This window comes from Stenella coeruleoalba, assembly GCF_951394435.1.
Source record: "Stenella coeruleoalba genome assembly, chromosome: 4".
Lineage (NCBI taxonomy): Eukaryota > Metazoa > Chordata > Mammalia > Artiodactyla > Delphinidae > Stenella > Stenella coeruleoalba.
Window position 1 is genome coordinate 82,331,078 of NC_137149.1, and position 16,832 is coordinate 82,347,909.

The window sequence follows — 16,832 nt, forward strand, 5'->3', positions numbered from 1 at the left end:
AGTTCAGCCCAGCTCAGCAGAAGCACTGAGCTAAATAAACCTTTGCTATTTTTCACATAAAAATCAATTGCTTACTCTTTTATTTGTGTTTTAGCAGTCTTTTGTGTCAGGAAACTGTAAAGGACTCTAAATTCACATGGCATCATTACTTATAGTGCAATCATTCTGGCAAATGTATTCTGGCAGCAACTATAATGTAAATATTCATGCCTTGCTTTGTTTTGGTGTTAAGTCTTTTTCCTTAATATTAATAGTTACAACTATGTTCAATGAAGCATCTACCATGTACAAATCATTATAGCATTTTATAAACATAATCCTATTTAATACTTACAAACCTTCCCACCCCCCCCCACACACACAAAAAAAAAAACATGTTAGGTTCTTTATTAGCTCTACTTTATAAAAGAAGACTCTAAAGATAAGTAGAAGAGTCAGGTTTAAAATTCTGCATTACTGCAAATAACCTCTTCTTGGCACCATGTCCTGCTTGTATTACTAAATGCATTGATTCGTTTTTTAAAATATGCCATCATATTCCTATCAAAGAACACTTGGAGGGTTATACTTTATTCAGATCACACCCTGGAACACTTAACCAGGTATATAAGTGAGGGGAAAGTAAAAAGTCACATTCACCAGAAAGGGTGAAGTAACAGAAATCCCCCAGTCCCATATAGTGTCCTTCAAATTGAAGTTACACTTGACATTGATGCCTGTGGCATTCTCAGTTTTCTTTATATAAGAGTCAAGTTCAGAAAACAAAACCACTATTTCATTTTATGTTATTTCAGTATCCGTGTGTTGAAAGGTATTTATGTGCCTGGCACATACTATGCCCTGCAGAGGCAGAAATAAACAAGACAATGATTCTCTTTTAAACTCTAGCCAGATGGGAATTTGTCTTGAACAATTGAGTTTGGAAAAATGTGAGACCTTAAGAAAGTGTGACTTTTAAGAATGATGTGGATTCCTATGTTTTCAACATAGACATCTCATAGAAAGATGGAATATTTAAGATAACAATGAAAACAGAATATCTTAGAGAAATCCAAGAAAATCATCATTTGTCCTTAAGTGAATGTGATATCTAAGAAATGATACACTGAATATTAGGAAAAGCAAAAACTGCAGAAAAATAAAATTCAGTTCACAATTGAATGGAAAAATTTAGATATTGAAATTCCTTAATAGATGCCTCTTGTAGACTTACTATCATGGACCTGAACTGAGTAGCCCCCCCAAATTTACATTCTACCCACAGTTTTTATTTAACAAGTCCAAATTTAAGGTCATGTTGATGCAATGTCAAAAACAATGATTCTAAACAGGATTCGCTTTAGTGTGTATATTTATAAATTTTCTGAATGGAGAATAGGGTTTGAAATTTTGAAATACTTGAGGGTTATTAATGGATACAATACTTTTCCCTATAATTCATTCATTCTGTTCCTCCTTACCTCCCTTATTCTGTTTTTAAATAGAAAAAAAAAAAGGAAACAGAGCTAAGCTGTATCCCTGAGTATATATCAGGAAGCAGTAGATTGCAGGAATATAGCAGTAAAAGCTTTTGATACAGATGTTAGTTCAGATCCTGTCTCCAATACACACTGACAGTGAATGTGTGAAATTTATTTCTGTAAGACTAAAATTCCTTGCCCATAAAAGGGAAACATTACCTTTTTGGGAGGATCAAATGAGATAATATATTTAAAGTATTTATTACAATACCTGCCATTTAGTAAGTGATAAATAAATATTATCTATTGAGACAGCAAAGGGACTCAAATAAATAGATTCGTAAAATTGGTTCTTACCACGTTCTAGCTGCAGGCCCACTCGAGAAGGGTACCACTTTGGACCTATTCAATGAAAAATAACATTTAATTGTAAGCACAGGTGTAAACACATTTTATTTATTTATTTTTTAAATAAATACATTTATTTATTTATTTATTTATGGCTTCATTGTGTCTTCATTACTTCTTAGGGGCTTTCTCTAGCTGTGGTGAGAGCGGGCTACTCTTCGTTGAGGTGTGCGGGCTTCTAATTGCGTTGGCTTCTCTTGCAGAGCACAGGCTCTAGGCATGCAGGCTTCAGTAGTTGTGGTACGTGAGCTCAGTAGTTGTGGCTTGCGGGCTCTAGAGAGCAGGCTTAGTAGTTTTAGTGCACGGGCTCTGCGGCATGTGGGATCTTCCCACACCAGGGCTTGAACTGTGCCCCCCTGCATTGGCAGGCGGATTCTTAACCACTGTGCCACCAGGAAGCCCTAAACACATTTTAAAAGCAATAGTTTCCATTGGAAGACAGATTAGATCTCAGGAAGTGAATAAAAATTATCATTCAGTGCCAGAAATAGAGATAGTGGTTATCCTTTGCAGGGTGCTGAGAAACACTGTGGATAGTTCTGGAAGAAAGCATGATGGGAGCTTTAGGAGTGGTGTTTTTCTGCTTTTTGATCTGAGGACTTTTTAAGTAGTTGCATTCAATTTGTGGACATGTTCTAAAATAAGTGACCTATGACTTGTGTGCTTTTCGAAAATTATTCTTCAAAAAATAATCTTAAACATCTTCATTTAAAACTGGAGAACTCTGACTTCATTTAAGATTTATTTAACATTAGCATGTGAAAGTGAGTTATTTTCTCTATCAGGAGTAAGACACTCTATCAGAATAATATATACCATCGACTTTTAGTATTATGGGCATATTAATTATAGCAGAATCATCACTTTAGTATCTTCTACTTATACTACTATTAGTAATACATAGATTACTAAAAATTCTATCTGGTTAGGAAAATCAAAATACCTTTATTACACACTGCCATAAAAAAAATGTTGGTTCACAATTACCAGAATATAATTATTTTCTCTTAAAATGAATTCTATGTTACTATTTTAAAGTCTCTATTGAAAATTTAATTCTTAACTTTGAAGTACAATTTTAAGCACATTCAGTTAATAAAAAATAAAAGAAGAAATCATCAAAAGAATATTCCACAGTTGTTATTTCATTCTCAAAACATTACTTTCTAAAGTGTCAGAGTAATTAATGATAACATGGCATAACTAGACTATTGGGATCAATTCTTTCTAAATTTACTGCAAAAAGACAACTATACATGCAAGTTCTCATGGACAAAAAACTCATAAGTCAAAACTTGTAATCACAAGTTAAAAGCTATTTAGGATTATATCTAAACAAAATTTAGTAATAGCAAGGCAAATGAGGAAGACACAGACATTTAACTCTGACATTTGATTCTTTTTAATTAGAAAATATGCAGGTAAAGAGACTTTATTTTTGTTTTGTATTTACTAATAATTGTTATTATTTATATAGCCATTTGTTGTTCTGAAATGCATGTTAACATCATCTGTTGAAAAGCATTTATAAATAACTATCTTTATTATTCATACTGAAAATCTGCTGCCAAAGAAGCATAATGGAAACAAATGCAAAGAGATGTCTACAGTTTTAATTGTTTCCAATTATGGATATTGAAGAAAAGACAAAACTTATAACATTCCATTTATATTTGACAAATAGTCATTGAGCACTTATGATTAGTGTGCATAAGCTGTCAAGTTCTGTCCATTTTAACAATATTCATGTAAAACATCATTTTTAATAGCACTTTATGATGCCTTTAATGGTGGAAATGCCAACGCAAAACTTACTCTATCATTTTAGGCAAATAGATATGTCTATGAACTAGATGAATCAATACTGGCTGAATCCACAATGATCAGTCAGAGGAGTCAGAAGCTCTAAACACCTTCAGGGAAAACCATGTCCTTCCAACTCTCTCAACAAGGATAAACTATAAATCTACTTATGAAATAAACCCGGCACTTAATGGTTGTGATCTTTGAATACTGTGTCCTAGTGAAAGAGAATTAATAACTGCCTATTAAAGCTATAGATTAGTTTCAGTCATCTTTTCAAAGAGCAAAGCATACATTTTCTGAAATGCTCTGTGATTGTTGGGGTGAGATGGAATAGGCTGGAAGAACAGCAGAGAAAAAGACAGTTTATAAGGGATAAAGGACCCATGTTGTACAAGGTTTTTTAGCATATATGAATGGTCTAGAATATTATTTATAATGCTGAGTACATTTGAATTTGGACAACTGGCTCACAGCTGAATTATGACTGTGTAGTAGATCTAATGCATCTGCCAGTATCTTAAATTACTTAAGGTATTGAACTTGACTTGTGTAACTCCTGTCATATTCTAGGCATGACTTCGCGTTCTATCCTTGATGAATGGAAGTGTTCATATCACTATGTAGTAACATCCTAAATAAGTAATGTCTGCATGTAATTCAAATATATTTATTTTAGTAAGATAGGGTTTTCTAAACTGCTTGTGACCCATTAGTAAGTTGAAAAATAGAATTAATGTTATTCTCAGCATTATATAAAGGAGTAGAATAGAATAAAGCAGAAATGGATTGTCATGGCACTGGTTGTCATATATTAGGATAAACTCTGGATAGACAGGTTCAGTATTGTTTCTTGAATTTTTGTTTCAATAACTTAAATTATAGAGATACATTTGTGTTTTTATAAGATTAATGTTCATTCTTTATTCTGAATAATATGGATCTAATATATATATATTGTATTTTATTATAAAATAAAATACATTTCCTAAAGCTCTGTATTATAGAGTTTTTTATAAAAATTGGCATCAGTGATTGAATTAAATCCTGTAAGATAAATAAAACAGATTTAAAGGTTTGAACATTTTCTTTCTTCAAAAAGATTTGTTTTAAAATTTTGAAACATAAAGGAAGAGGACAATAATATAATTATATTGGACATAAATCATCTAAAATATGTTATAAGCTACATACACTCAAGTACATATGCCAAGATGTACCTAAGAACATGTTGACTGCCATCATTTTATTATGATTGGAATTCCTCTTATAGAATATTGATCAACAGTATAAATTTTAACTGAAATGCACCATTCATATTTCCAGGTATTCAATTTTAGAAATGACAAAAGTCAGCAATAGAGAAATATTTTATTCTTGACTCACTGATGGCATGTGTTCTATCTTTGTGTATATGAAAATATAGAGCCAATTAGTAGTTACAACATACAGACTAAAGCATGCATAGATTAAATTATTTAGTGTGGTATAGTTTATAAGGTATTAAAATTATTCTTGTTAGTTCTTGATTACACATGGTATTGAATACTTAAATGAAACATATGTGTCATATTAATACTGAAAGAGGAGAAATTTAGAAGAAAAAGTACTATAGGAACTTTTCAGAAATAATTAGTATCCTTCATGACCTAGAACTTGACTCCCTTACATAAGACTCTAGGTAAAACTTGCCCCCTAACCTCTACCATTTTCTTGATCACCAGTCCTACTAGGAGGGAGAAATTCTGAGAACAGTTAAGGATTAATTAAAGAAACCACTTAATTAACATGGTGGAATATTCATAGCGGACCACAGAGACGTTTGGGGAAAGAAAGCAGTGATTTATTTTTGTTGTTTACATCTTGGGTTCTTTGTGGCTGGTGCGGTGAGATGGGATGAAGAGTAAAGAGAAATAGAATGCAGTTCTTAAGAATATGCTATGCAGAGCTGGCTGTGTTCAAGAATTTAGCATAAGTAAGATAAAACAATGTTGTACAAGTTTCTATGCGGCTCAGCTCAGTGCCTCAAAATTCCATAACTGCATGTAGGAGAAAACAAGTGAATTTGTCTGGGTTGTTCACTGTGACCTACCACTAGATACAAGTGTTGCAGTCAGAGTTAATCTGGGAGATGACAGTTCCAGAGAGGAAGAAGCAAAGAAGGCCCATATTTTCTAAATAATTGATATATACAGGATATTAGGAAATACATTTGAAATGTTCAGAAAAATAAATATGTGACATGTCAACAAAACCTTTAGGTAATAAAGCCTCAAAAATCTAGCATCATAAATTTAAAGTGTATTAATTGTTATTTTCAATAACCCATTTGAAAAGTGAACTATATATAATTAATGTGTTTATATGTAATATAAATATGTTATATATTAACTTTTTTCAAATACAAGTACATATAAAAGGACTCTGTGTATATATGTATAAAACAATGCAGATTCATTTTAAGGTTAAAAATATAAAAAATGGAAAAAATAGTTATATGAATAGATGAATAACAAGACATTAATACAAAAGAACCATTTAGAATTCTATCTGGAATAATAAAGTCTGGCATAATGTGAATATGTACTAAAAGTTAATATAATGCAAAATCTCTTAATGATATTCCCTATATGAAAATGAATAAAGGAAGGATATCATCAATATTTGATGAAGAGGTTTTCATGGTAAATTTCTGAGCATAGAACACTGCATTTCACCTTCAATAGACTTTTTTCTTACCCCAGAAAATGACAGTAATACTATAAATGCTAAAATAAACATAATTAGAAGACCATTAAAATCCTATAGGAAAGAAACATTTTTTAAAAAAATCTCTAAAACTTATGAAATCAACTTGATTTAATCTAAAATGATTTCCTGAAATGAACTAAAATAACTGCAAGTGTAATTGAAAAACAATTGTGAACCAGTAGCTGCTAAGTGCATTTCAAATGGCATCCCGTTTCAAGATAACCTTGTAAGGCAAGCAAATAAAACCAGAGTGTAATGAGAAATAAATTAAAGGAACTATAAGCATGAGGTAAAATAAAGAAATTAATTTTCCAGAAGAGGGATGGTAGTAGTCTCCTGTGCTTAAATTCTATGACACCAGATCTGAGTTTTGAACATACATCTATACACAGCACTTTGAAGAAAAGATAACAGGCAAGAGGCCATTTGTTGAAAACATCAAGCATGATGATTGGTCTTGAAATGCTGCTTTTCATGAGGTGATTCTGAAACATTGTATATATTTTATCTAAAGAAAAAGATTTAGGGGAAAATGAAAGTAATTTTTAAATACTGAAAAATTATTAAGCAGAATAAAAACAAGGACTATTAAAAACACCTTTAGGGTTAACTGGAAGAAAGAGTATTTGTGCAAGGTAAGAATTTCACTGAAAGTGGTTAACCACTGGCTTCCTCTCATAGATATGTGTAATGTGAATATTTAAAAGGTAATGTAGCATAAATTCCTCTATTTTGTGGGGAGGTGGACTGAAAAACTTTTAAGATACATATCACTTCTCAAAAAAGCATTTATTAATAATTCTGTATTATTAAAAAATGAATACCTGAAACTTTGTATCAGGTTTTGTCAATCATCCTAATAATATATATTTTTAATCCTTGCTTAAGGTAAATTAAATTAAGAAAAATAATTGGCATAATAAGCATAAACTACATAACATGCATAATGCTTGTATGTATAATAAGCAGACATAAAATTTTTCATCATAGAATATTCATACTGTAAAATTCTTCAAAATATATCTACTATTAATCATAACAATGAAAAAGATAAGGCCAAGTATGATGAAATTATTTGCCTAAATTAAATCAATGATTTAATGGTTAAGTCTGGTCTAGCACCCAAGACTCTCAATTCTCAATTTACTAAACTTTCTAATATACCGTGTTTTATTTTTTTTCTGATTCTTTTAAATCAGTAAATAGCATGTCAAAGAGTAGTAAAAGGAAAGCAATAAGTGAAGGACAGGAAAATGAATATATGTAGCCACTCTTATTCCTCAATCCCTTGATTGTTCTAAGCCTTAACTGGGACTTTCATTTTATTTATTTATTTCTTATTGACATATAGTTGATGTACAATATTATATACAAATGTACAATATAGTGATTTGCAATTTTTAAAGGTTGTACTCTATTGATAGTTATTATAAAATATTGGCTATATTCCCTGTGTTGTACAATAAATCCTTGTAGCTTATTTTATATATAATAGTTTGTACCTCTTAATCCTCTACCGCTATGTTGATCCTCTCCCTTTCTGTCTCCCCACTGGTAACCACTAGTTTGCTCTCCATATCTGTGAGTCTGCTTCCTTTTAGTTATATTTACTAGTTTGTTGTATGTTTTTAGATTCCACAGATAAGTGATATCATACAGTACTTTTCTTTCTCTGTTTGGCTTATTTCACTTAGCATAATACCCTCCAATTCCATCCATGTTGCTGCATATGGCAAATTTTCATTCGTTTCTATAGATGAGTATTAGTCCATTGCATATATCTATATCACATCTTCTTTATCCATTCATTTGTTGATGGACACTTAAGTTGCTTGCATATCTTGGCAACTGTAAATAATGCTGCTATAAATTTTGAAGTAAATTCTTGTTTCCTCTTATCTTTTTTTCTGTTATGCATATTAATGTCTTTGAAATTGAAACATTTCAGTAGCAAATTTAAAGGACAAAAGAATCATGTCAGTTATAAATGGTTTAAATGGCATATCACTGTTTGTATTGCATAATCTGTGGACTCTCTCTGGATGGAAATTTATTGCAAGTTTGCCAAATATATGATCATTTACCTGTGTCTTTTTTTTTTTTTTTTGCGGTACACGGGCCTCTCACTGTTGTGGCCTCTCCTGCTGCAGAGCACAGGCTCTGAATGTGCAGGCTCAGCAGCCATGGCTCACGGGTCCAGCCGTTCCGTGGCATGTGGGATCTTCCCGGACCAGGGCACGAACCCACATCCCCTGCATCGGCAGGTGGACTCTCAACCACTGTGCCACCAGGGAAGCCCTATCTGTGTCTTCTTGTTTATGCAGGAATTGAAATGCACTGCAATGTTATAAATTATATTTAATACATAGTAAGTGCCCACTTATACACGATAAGAATCTATATGGCATGATTACCATTCTTCAGTATTTTATAAATTAAAAAGAACAACTGATGACTCAGAATGATGCACATAACATATTTTACAATGTCATTTTTAAGAGACATTGGAATTCAGAGAAGCCTGAAGTGACTGAATACTGGAAAAGCATGGGAGTATTTCATGGGCAGAGACTTTATTAACACATAATATATAACTAATTAGAAGAAAATAGGAAAGGTCAGGTGAGAAATATATGTGGAAAATTAAAAAGATACATTGAATCATTTACCTTCCAATATGTGTGTGTATCTTCAATACATGCACTGAAGTAAATGTAACTTTGTAGAAAATATGTTATTTCCCTAAAAATAACAAATTAAAATAGCAGATAACAAAGCTGATGGATTCCATTTAGGGATAAATAGTTTTGTGACTTTCCATAGTCAATGATTGCATTTGGTTGGAAACTATATTTCCATGATCATGATTCAGTGTATTCACACTGATAATAAATAAATCTTCCAAGGTATGTTTATGATATGAATAGTCAAATTAATATACTCAATCATCAGTACTTTTTAAAATTAACATTTGAAATGCAGCATATAATACAATAAATGATCAAAGACCAAGATTAAGTCCAGAGAGCATCAGATATGTAAAGTGTCTCATAAACTTAATCACCTAAATTTATTAAAAAATGAGTAAAGATGTAAAATAAGGAATCAAAAACATGAGAAAAGTATATGGCACTATAAACATTTAGAGTTTTATTTGATAAAATACCAAATAAAATTTATAGAAAACAAACAGTTAATTTTATAGTAATAAAAATGTAATGGAATGATGGTATAGTCAATACTACGAGGCAGAAGAGAGAATTTGTCAATTGGAAGATGAACCAGAAGAAATTACTCAAGAAGAAGAAAATTAAAAGGAATAAGAGAATATAAAAAACATTAAAAGAAATAGAAAATTGAATGATAATCCATACATTAGACATCCTTAAGCATATGCAAAGAATTCCATTAACTGCAATAGTAAACTATATGTTCTACCCAATTCTTCCTATTGAGGACAACTAAGAAAGTATGGCAAAATATTTTATCAAAATCTTCATAGAGTTAATAACAAAAATGAAGTATTATGAAGCTAATATCTGGGAGAAAGGGAATCCCAGAAAGCTGAGCCCAGCAACTGAAGCCACATTCCTCTCAGGATATCTGCTTATATTGAAAGAGACAGCTGAGCAAGGCTTTCCACAGACTCACAAGCCTGAGAAAACAGAAAAGCAGATTTTATTCTCAATCAAGAAGGAAAAGTCCTAGTAAAAGCCCACTTTTTCAACCGGTATCACAAAATAAGGACAAATCAGAAACACAAGTTCTCACAAAGAATGAAGCTGAATTTTGAATCATCTTAATACTTGTTTGGATTCAAGGGATCTGTAAGTTCCAAAGTCCAGCCCTACTGCCTGAAGAAGCAAAAGTAAATCTCTGGAGACATACAATTTTATCCAGTCTTTAATTACCTCACATTTTTTGATATTTTCAAATTTCATGAAGGGCAATTAGACTGAGAACAGATTTCAAAATGATGGCAACAAGAGATATTGTCCAAATAGCTTCCAAATGGAGTATTTTTTAAAGGAAATATAAAATAGTAACATTATTAGTTAGACTGACAAATCTTACCATTAATACACCCTTGTTGTCTGTTAGTAGATGAACATCCAAAGGATCAACTTTGAGAAAAAGAAATTGATTCTAGGACTGAGATGAGATAAACTAAACAATATTGAGCAAAGAAACTAGCACATAAGTAGATGTTTTATATAAGATAGCAGAATATCTATATAATTTGAATATATAAATTAATAATGATAAATAAGTAATAATTTACATTCATATACAAAAACAAAATACTGGACAGCAATAATGTACAAAGTGGAAAGTATTCTTTGGATTTAAGCATTCTGAATACCTTATAAAATTTAAGAAGGATGTAAAAAGTAGTAGTTAATCTCAGATTTTGATAAAAGGTTTTTAAAATTTTTTGAGCAGTTTTATTAGTAAAATTTTGTACATCTGGGAATCCAAACTTTTTCTTAATAATGGCAAACTATTTTCCTTATTCTGGCATCCAGAGATGTACACAACTTTCTCCTTTCCTGTCCAGCAAAAGCCCTGCTCCAATGGGAAGTTCTCATGTGTACAAAACAGAATTAAGGGACAGGAAATATTGACCAGGCCATGGAATGCTAAATAGGAAACACGGTAGCATTACAGAATGTCCTGTGTACGTTGAATTATCAGTTTAGCTACATTGCTTTAGTAGTACTTTTATACTCTTTCCAAACAGTAAAAGCCTAAAAGCCTGAACAAATGGGCAAACACATGATTTCTGTTTCTTTTCTCATTGGAAATAAACACCAAGTATCATACAAAACCCTTCCTTGATGTACTACAATACTTTCTGGTGATTTAATATTGTTGAATCAGTTGTTTTATTTGTGAGAAATGATTCCTTCCTTATAGTACTTCACTAGAAATAAATGAACCATTTTATTCCCTGTACACCATAAATGCCGCCTACGCAATTAAGTGAAAACGCTAAAATGGAATCAAGGAAACCAGTAAAAATATGTGTGATAGTGTTTATGTATCTGAAAAATAAGAGGACAATTTCCTATCTTATACCCAATAACAACAAGTTTTAACACTCAAACCAGCATCAACCAATGTGTATAAATTTTGCTGACCTTGAAAAGAAAATGCATCTGCTAGAGAGTTTGCTATTACAAAGTTCTCAAGTAAGAAAGACAAAGTGTTATAATGCTGTATAATCTGCAACCACAAGGCAAGCCTTCTGTAGGAAAACAGACATGGTTCTAAAAATATTTAAAAGCTGCATAAACAAACATTCAGAATTATAAAATAAAGAGTATGAAAGCAAGAGACATAAAGTAACAAGCCAATTTCACAGTAAAATACAGGGCACAAAGCAAGAAAATGTGGGACAGGAAGAAGAGCATACAGAGCACAACTGAACTATTTCTTTGTCTTCCCTGGTTTAAGTTTATAACCAGTTTGTTCACGTAATTACCCACCATACTTCTAAGACACCACCAGGATTGATCATCATGCCTATACTCCCATTTACTTTAGATATCATTTAGTTGTTCAAGTGTCTCAGAGCATCCAATATCAGAGTGATACTTCTCCCAATTTGGCTTTGTACAACAACTAATCAGACCTAACTGTCCACCTATCCATGTTTTCTCAGACTCCTCCAATGTACTTCAGGGCATTTATAGTCTGTCATCAGCAACAACTTTTAAATCAACAACTTCCACTCAAAAAATCCCTCAATCTTCTTACTTTAATGTAAAACTTTTCTGCATCTTCTTCAACTGGTATTTATTCTTTATGCCAAACCCAATTGTGTGCCTAAAAGTATATTAGGAATCCTCCTTGCTGTTAAATCCAAAACATTTTTCCCCATTCTCCTCAGGTAATGCCTATCAACACACTTTACTACTTAGCATTATTTCTTCTTGTTGACATCTATGATCCACAGGTATTTCCATCTAAGTCACTGAGGACTTAACTCAGAGCAACCTCTCTACCACTATTCATTTACCATTGTACCATTGTAGGTGATTTTAATATCACTTAAATTCCCTGTCCTTTAGTGCCTTGATCTACTCATCCAAATATTCTCTGTCTACTCTCTCACTCTTTCCCAGAGTCTCATGCTCACCAATAAATGCATTGCCTCCAAAACACATATTTCCAACCTCCTACTTCCTCATCATCACTACCATTCCTTCCTATTTAATTAAGTTAGTATTTCTAGCTCAGATAATTTTTGATTCTCCAAGGACTTCCCAAAAATTATCTTACTATTTTCACTATGATAAGTTTTTTTATTTTTCCCACATTTAAATTTTTCTCTAGGCTCAATTCTAGTATCCATAATTGTAATCACACCTAATCAATTATCTTAACTACTTCACTACTTAGAAAATGCTAAACCTTGTTGTATTCAACTATTCCATTCTCTGTGTCTGAATCTGAGTTTTTGAATGGTTTTCCTCTGATGCTATCACTTCCCTGGTTTCCCTTATACTATCAGAATGAGCAGACCCCAGTACTACTTCCCAGTTACTTTTTCCCATGACCTTGCTTTTTGATCTTTCTATCTGAAATGATTTTATGTAGCTATTAAGATGCTTAGTATACATTCCTCCTTACTGTTGTGCAACATCATGAGGATAGGTAGCTATAGTCATTTGTATTACCACTATATAGGGAGATTAGAAGATTACCTGGCACAGAGGAATGTGTGAATTTATAAGATTTGAATAAACACATGGCCTCTTATTGAAGAATAATTGGCAGAAGATATGCACCATAGTTTTAATAAAATGTAATATCAGTTATTTATAATAAATCCTTTTCCCTGTATAATGAATCAGTGTCTTGTTACTAGTTAATTGCAAAGTCTGTGGACATTGACTGGGTTTAAATCCTGAGACTATAATCTACTAGTTGTCTTATTTATCTTGAGCAAGTTACCTTTCTGAATCCTATTTTTCTCGTATGTTAAGCAAAATTTTTTGAAAACAAATAGAGGAGGGATAACAAAGTTATCTAACTCTTAGGGATGTTTTGAGACTTAAACGAGATAATGCATGCAAATAATCAAAAACTCTTAACAACTAATTGAAAGATGTGATGTGTGTAAGAAAGATTTGTGACTGCTGAAATTAACAAAGATAAGGGGGAAATAGATTGTAATCATTTCCAAGACAGAGTGCATGGGCAAATTGAGCCAGGTAAGAAATAAATACTGTGATACAGTGTCTATTTGCCTACATCTTCTTCATGTGTTCATGTTATTTACTTTGCAGTAAGTTACTGTTTCTCAGTGGTGCAAAGTGATCATGCTCATAAAAAATGTGTAAGAACAATTATAAATTTCACACTATGCTAATATAATTCTCCTATTTATCAATCATATATGAACTCACTAGAGTTACAGAAACTAATAGAGCAAATAAATAATAGAGTATGAATAATGTCACAGTCAAAATACAGTTGCTCTTCAACAGGGACAAAACCAAGGAAACATTCCTCACCCCACACCTCAAATTATACATTAAATAGATTTTTCTTTGCCGCCACCAAGATGAACATACACACATACACGCAGAGAATGAGGACATTATGAGAATCTTCTGTGCCATAAGAAGCTTGAACCTGATGCTGGAGGTAGTTAGGTAGTAAGGACAAGATACTAGAGTAGGTCAATATATGAGAAAATGTATCCAACAGGAGTCTATGCAGGTATCTAGATTAAAAATTACAGATTAAAAATTACAAAGACTTAAACTGTGGTTATGAGAATTACAGTGATTTGCAGATTTCAAATATACCAATGGTATCAAATTGGTAATTTTTTCAGTAGTAGTCACTTATTTATTAATCAGAGGCCCCTTTCAGAAAATCGCATTGTAATTTCTGAACACAATCTAAGAATTTACATATGGCTTTATGTACACATGCCTGCACAGCCAGACCTATATACAAACAAACACAAATAGTTGCTCTTATAATTGAGATATTTCACCTTTTTTGGGATTAGGAAAGTTTACATTAATTTTCATTCCCCAAACCCAATAGCTTCAAATATAAACAAAATGCTTAGGATATATATGACTTCTCATTATCAAACTACTACAATTACTGAGAAATCCAAACACAGTTTTCAGCTAAGGCAGATAAACAGTTCATAAGGTGAAAATCTTCCATGTCAATAAACCCTAGAACTTTTTAAATGACATTTTTATATCACAAGATGATTTAATATGAAGTACATTTTATTATATATTGTCCCAAAGATTACTTCTTTTCAGTTTTCACCAATTGTTAAGACTTGGAAAAAACCTTGAATGTTTCCAGATTGAGTCTATTCCCCCAGGTATGTGTGTCAAAATTCTAATGAATTGCTCTTAGGTGTCTGCAATATGTACAAGATATTGAGATGCCAGATTGGCTGTTTAATATACAGTTGAAAGTTCTAAGAAGGAGACAGTTTTGATTTCTTTTATTCATTAGTGATATTTTCTAAGCCATGGGAATTGTTGAGAACATAGCATAAGAGAAAGAAATGTAGAATTAAAAGGGGAAATTGTTGAAAATAGAATCTGAGAAGTAATGAATATTTAAGAGTCCAAAAAATGATGAGCGGTCCTCAAAGGAGTCTGGGAACAAGAAGTTTTAGAGATGACAAAAGTCATATATAATGTCTTAAAATCAAATGGGCAGAGAGTTAAAATCAACAAACAAATGAAGACAATCAAAGAGAAGAATGGGGTATTAGGTCAAATGCAACTGAGAGTTCAAGTTACACATGACCAAAAATGATCCATCGCCTCAGCAAAACAGAAACTGCCAGTGACCTTAGACAGGTCTTTGGCATGCTGACAAAGAAAACTATTTTGAAGTGACTGCTAAGTGATGGACAGAAGAAGGAGTGATGGTATTGCTAGAAGTGGTTTGTAAGTTGAGATATTCTTTTTTATTTATTATTTTAAAATTTTTATTTATTTATTTTATATAGCAGGTTCTTATTAGTTATCTATTTTATACAGATATTCTTTTTTTTAAACGCCTTTATTGGAATATAATTGCTTTACAATGGTGTGTTAGTTTCTGCTTTATAACAAAGTGAATCAGTTATACATATACATATGTTCCCATATCTCTTCCCTCTTGCATCTCCCTCCCTCCCACCCTCCCTATCCTACCCCTCTAGGGTGGGACAAAGCACCAAGCTGATCTCCCTGTGCTATGCAGCTGCTTCCCACTAGCTATCTATTTTACATTTGGTAATGTATATATGTCCATGCCACTCTCTCACTTTGTCACACCTTACCCTTCCCCCTCCCCATATCCTCAAGTCCATTCTCTAGTAGGTCTGTGTCTTTATTCCCGTCTTGCCCCAGGTTCTTCATGACCTTTTTTTTTTTCTCTTAGATTCCATATATACGTGTTAGCATATGGTATTTGTTTTTCTCTTTCTGACTTACTTCACTCTGTATGACAGACTCTAGGTCCATCCACCTCACTACAAATAACTCAATTTTGTTTCTTTTTATGGCTGAGTAATATACCATTGTATATATGTGCCACATCTTCTTTATCCATTCATGTTGATGGACACTTAGGTTGCTTCCATGTCCTGGCTATTGTAAATAGAGCTGCAATGAACATTTTGGTACATGACTCTTTTTGAATTATGGTTTTCTCAGGGTATATGCCCAGTAGTGGAATTGCTGGGTCATATGGTAGTTCTATTTGTAGTTTTTTAAGGAACCTCCATACTGTTCTCCATAGTGGCTGTATCAATTTACATTCCCACCAGCAGTGCAAGAGTGTTCCCTTTTCTCCATACCCTCTCCAGCATTTATTGTTTCTAGATTTTTTGATGATGGCCATTCTGACAGGTGTGAGATGATATCTCATTGTAGTTTTGATTTGCATTTCTCTAATGATTAGTGATGTTGAGCATTCTTTCATGTGTTTGTTGGCAATCTGTATATCTTCTTTGGAGAAATGTCTATTTAGGTCTTCTGCCCATTTTTGGATTGGGTTGTTTGTTTTTTTTGATATTGAGCTGCATGAGCTGCTTGTAAATTTTGGAGATTAATCCTTTGTCAGTTGATTCATCAGATACTCTTGATAAAAGAATAAAGAGGAAACATCTGAAGATATAAGGAGAATGAGAGTAAAGGAATAAATCTCATTTATTTAAACGATATGGAGAGAGGATTGCACAGTGGAGCTAAGAATTTGATATGGATCAACCAGAAAGAGAGCAATTTAGGTAAAGTACAAAAAAAAAATCAATGTTAAGCTAGATGATAAATCCAAAGACAGGTGGTGTTCTAGAGACTGTGTATCTCCCTGAGTTCCAGAAACTGGAAGTCCTGAAGCAAAAGAGAGAGATGTTTAGAATAATAG

The 16,832-nt window shown here is 32.4% G+C and overlaps 1 protein-coding gene across 1 annotated transcript in view; it reads right to left on the reverse strand.

Moving 5' to 3' along the window:
• The window catches only part of TECRL (trans-2,3-enoyl-CoA reductase like), a gene marked incomplete at both ends in the record, with an annotated part of 91,687 nt that overhangs the window by 42,325 nt on the left and 32,530 nt on the right, over positions 1-16,832 (reverse strand). The window contains one exon of the mRNA XM_079920493.1: positions 1,818-1,862. Within this exon, the coding sequence (XP_079776619.1) occupies positions 1,818-1,862 (45 nt within the window). The remainder of the gene's footprint in view (positions 1-1,817; positions 1,863-16,832) is intronic.